Below are 2,845 nucleotides of genomic sequence, written 5' to 3'. Positions count from 1 at the left end.
AGGTCCTGCCCGTCGGCAAGTCATCCGCATCCGATTGGGCCTGGATACAGGTACGAGCACTGGAGCGGAAGTCACAGGATCAGGGATGCCACCAAAGATAATTGTCGCCATGACGCGATCGGCTTCGGTCCGTCGGAGGCGATGGTGTGACAAGGAGTGTACCGGAGCTGAGCGACATGCACGAGCACGGGGGGCCTCAAGGTCGGTGTCGAAGCATGGCCTAGTGGCAACAGGGCTCCTCTCGACACATGTTGTTCAGTCGAAGAGGAGAAGTGGCGATGTCTACTGCACCAGAGGGTTCGGTGCAAGTAGCAAGCTGCCGCCTGCGGTACTCACACCTACAGTGTCACCACAGTACCGTGGGGGCGTGCTGATGAGCTGGCCGAGGTGGAGGCATTTGTAGAAGAATACCCCTTTGCACGCCAGTTGTGCTCGCCCCATCCTCATCGGCGTGGGTCTGGGAAAGGGTCCGACCGCTTTGGGTTTATTGTACGCAGTCTTTCCCTACGTTTCTGTAAAAGCTTGTTTTCAAGACTTGAACCCGTGACCTCATGGTCACAAGGCAGCAGCTTTATCACTGCGCCAAGGCAACAGCCTTACCCAGGGGTTAAACCTACTTTTCAAAAAAAAATGTGGATCTGCATCAAGTGGAGGGAAAGTCATATCCGATATCCCTCGACCTCAAACCAAAGCTCGCCCCTCGAAATACCAGTCTGATCCGCAAACTGAGATATATTGGCAACACTCAATACTCCCTCCGGAATTATAAGGCACACACACTCTTCTCAAATTTATCTTTGATCAACAATCTGTTCAACCAAATTTGGATTAGTTGATACAAAATTGATATCATTGGATTCATAAAAAAAGCTCCTTTCAATCGTAACAATTTGCATTGAGATAATCCACATATAGTCCGGAAACTGGTTGATCAAAGTTAAGCTTGGAAAACGTACGTACGCCTTCAATTTTTGGACAGAGTTATCAAAGATATTATTTTACTGCCAAAAGTTCCACAAGTCTTGAAACATGTTCAAATTAGTTGCTAATAAGTTGCCACATGAAAGATTAGAAGATTGTTCTGCATGAACTATGTATTTTGTAGCAGCTAAGCCTACCAGATGGTTCTAACACTTGTCTGATGTTTTGCAGCAAGAGCGTGAGTACTATGAATACATCATTACAGAGGGAAAGATCACCCATAAGATGTCTGGAGAACCACTTGATACAAGCCAGGGCCCTAAAGGGACGAAATGGATTTTTGTTATGAGCACAGCAAAGAAACTGTATGCTGGGAAGGTTGTTTGACTATTGCTACTGAGCAATGTTATGTCATGTTTTGGAAGTTTAGCTTCGCTACAAGTGTTTAATTGTATGCTTACTTCTATATCTAGAAAGAGAGAGGTGTATTCCTGCACTCCAGCTTTTTAGCAGGAGGTGCTACCATAGCTGCTGGACGGTTTATTGCAGAAAATGGAGTTATCAAGGTATTGTCAAGAGGCACCCATCGTACCAAGTGGTGCTGCTTACACAAAGATTTTACACTCAGTGAATTGTTACTTAGGGTGTGGTTTTCTGTACTGATTTTGCATCCATGTTCCAAAAGATTTACTAGTCGTTTCATACTCATGATTTTGTTACTGTGCTTTCTCGTGGGATATTATGCTAATTTGATTCTCTGATGATCTGTCCTGATTTCAGTCCATCTGGGCCTATAGTGGACATTACAAACCGAGTGCGGAAAACCTTAGCAACTTCCTGAGCTTTCTAGAAGAGAATGGAGTTGATCTGAAAGAAGTTGAGGTGTAATATTTTTAGATCAGCGAAATCTAAACAGTAAACACACTCGTATGTTAACAAATGTAACACGGTTCACTTCATGAACTTATTTTTGCATATTCAGGTGTGCTCATTCACCAAGGAAGACTACTATGAAGATCCAGTGCCCAATACCAAACAGAACCCTGCTGCTGCTATCATATCATCCAATCCTTCACAATTGATTCTTCCTTCCAACAAGGCATCTGGGGCATCTTCACAGACTGAAGCTGACGAAGGCAATAATATCCGTGCAGAGCAAGCAAGAGCAACCTACCAAAGAACCTTATCAGGTGGCCTGCAAAGCCCCAGAGATGCCGGCGTCTCACAGGAGGCAATTCTTGAGAGGGTGAATTCCAAGAGCAAGTCAAAATCCTACCAGCTCGGCCACAGGCTGTCCCTGAAATGGAGCACTGGGAATGGTCCAAGAATTGGTTGTGTGAAGGACTATCCAATGGAGCTCAGAATACAAGCGCTGGAGATGGTACAACAGTCTACAACTCTCACCAAGGGCATCGACTCCTCCGGCCACATGGAGGGCACTGGAATGCCTCTTGCCCACCTTGCAAATGTCGCCCCTCGTGCCAGTGCAGACCTCCCTGCCCCAGCCAAGTAAGAACTTGAAACTAGGTAGTAGTTGTGTAGTTCTGCTTCTTCATATTTGGTAGGCTGCAAATGTCAGACACTAAGTTTGTGCTTGCTGCTTTTCCTATGTTCCATGGATCCATTGTAGCTCAGATGATCTGGTGAGGATTATATGAGTCCCAGTTTGGTTGAATTGATTTAACAATGCTTAATTGTGCTTGTCACTATTGCAGAAAGCATAATTTTTTTTGTTTCATAAGTCATAATACGGTAGTATATTATGATACAGTACTCCCTCCAATTTATATTAATTGTCGCAGCTTTAGTACAACGATCAAAACACATTCAGGTACAAAACCTACAAGCCATTGTCGAATTTCAAGAAAATTCAAGGATCTTTGACTAAAAAGAGGTGCATTTGAATGTTGTCAGTATTCCTTTT

At 44.4% G+C, this 2,845-nt stretch overlaps 1 protein-coding gene across 1 annotated transcript; it reads left to right on the top strand.

The window, feature by feature from the left end:
* The first annotated feature begins 1,120 nt into the window (after window positions 1-1,120).
* On the top strand, window positions 1,121-2,434 carry LOC125526950 (IQ domain-containing protein IQM3-like). The gene is made up of 4 exons (XM_048691544.1): window positions 1,121-1,299; window positions 1,395-1,487; window positions 1,702-1,803; window positions 1,904-2,434. The coding sequence occupies exons 1-4, from the start codon at window positions 1,207-1,209 to the stop codon at window positions 2,432-2,434; spliced, it is 819 nt and encodes a 272-aa protein (XP_048547501.1). The 5' UTR covers window positions 1,121-1,206.
* Window positions 2,435-2,845: the final 411 nt, after the last annotated feature.

This window comes from Triticum urartu, unplaced genomic scaffold (genome assembly GCF_003073215.2).
Source record: "Triticum urartu cultivar G1812 unplaced genomic scaffold, Tu2.1 TuUngrouped_contig_2393, whole genome shotgun sequence".
Lineage (NCBI taxonomy): Eukaryota > Viridiplantae > Streptophyta > Magnoliopsida > Poales > Poaceae > Triticum > Triticum urartu.
The sequence above is the reverse complement of the archived record's forward strand: the minus strand, read 5'-3'. Positions and strand labels throughout refer to the sequence as shown.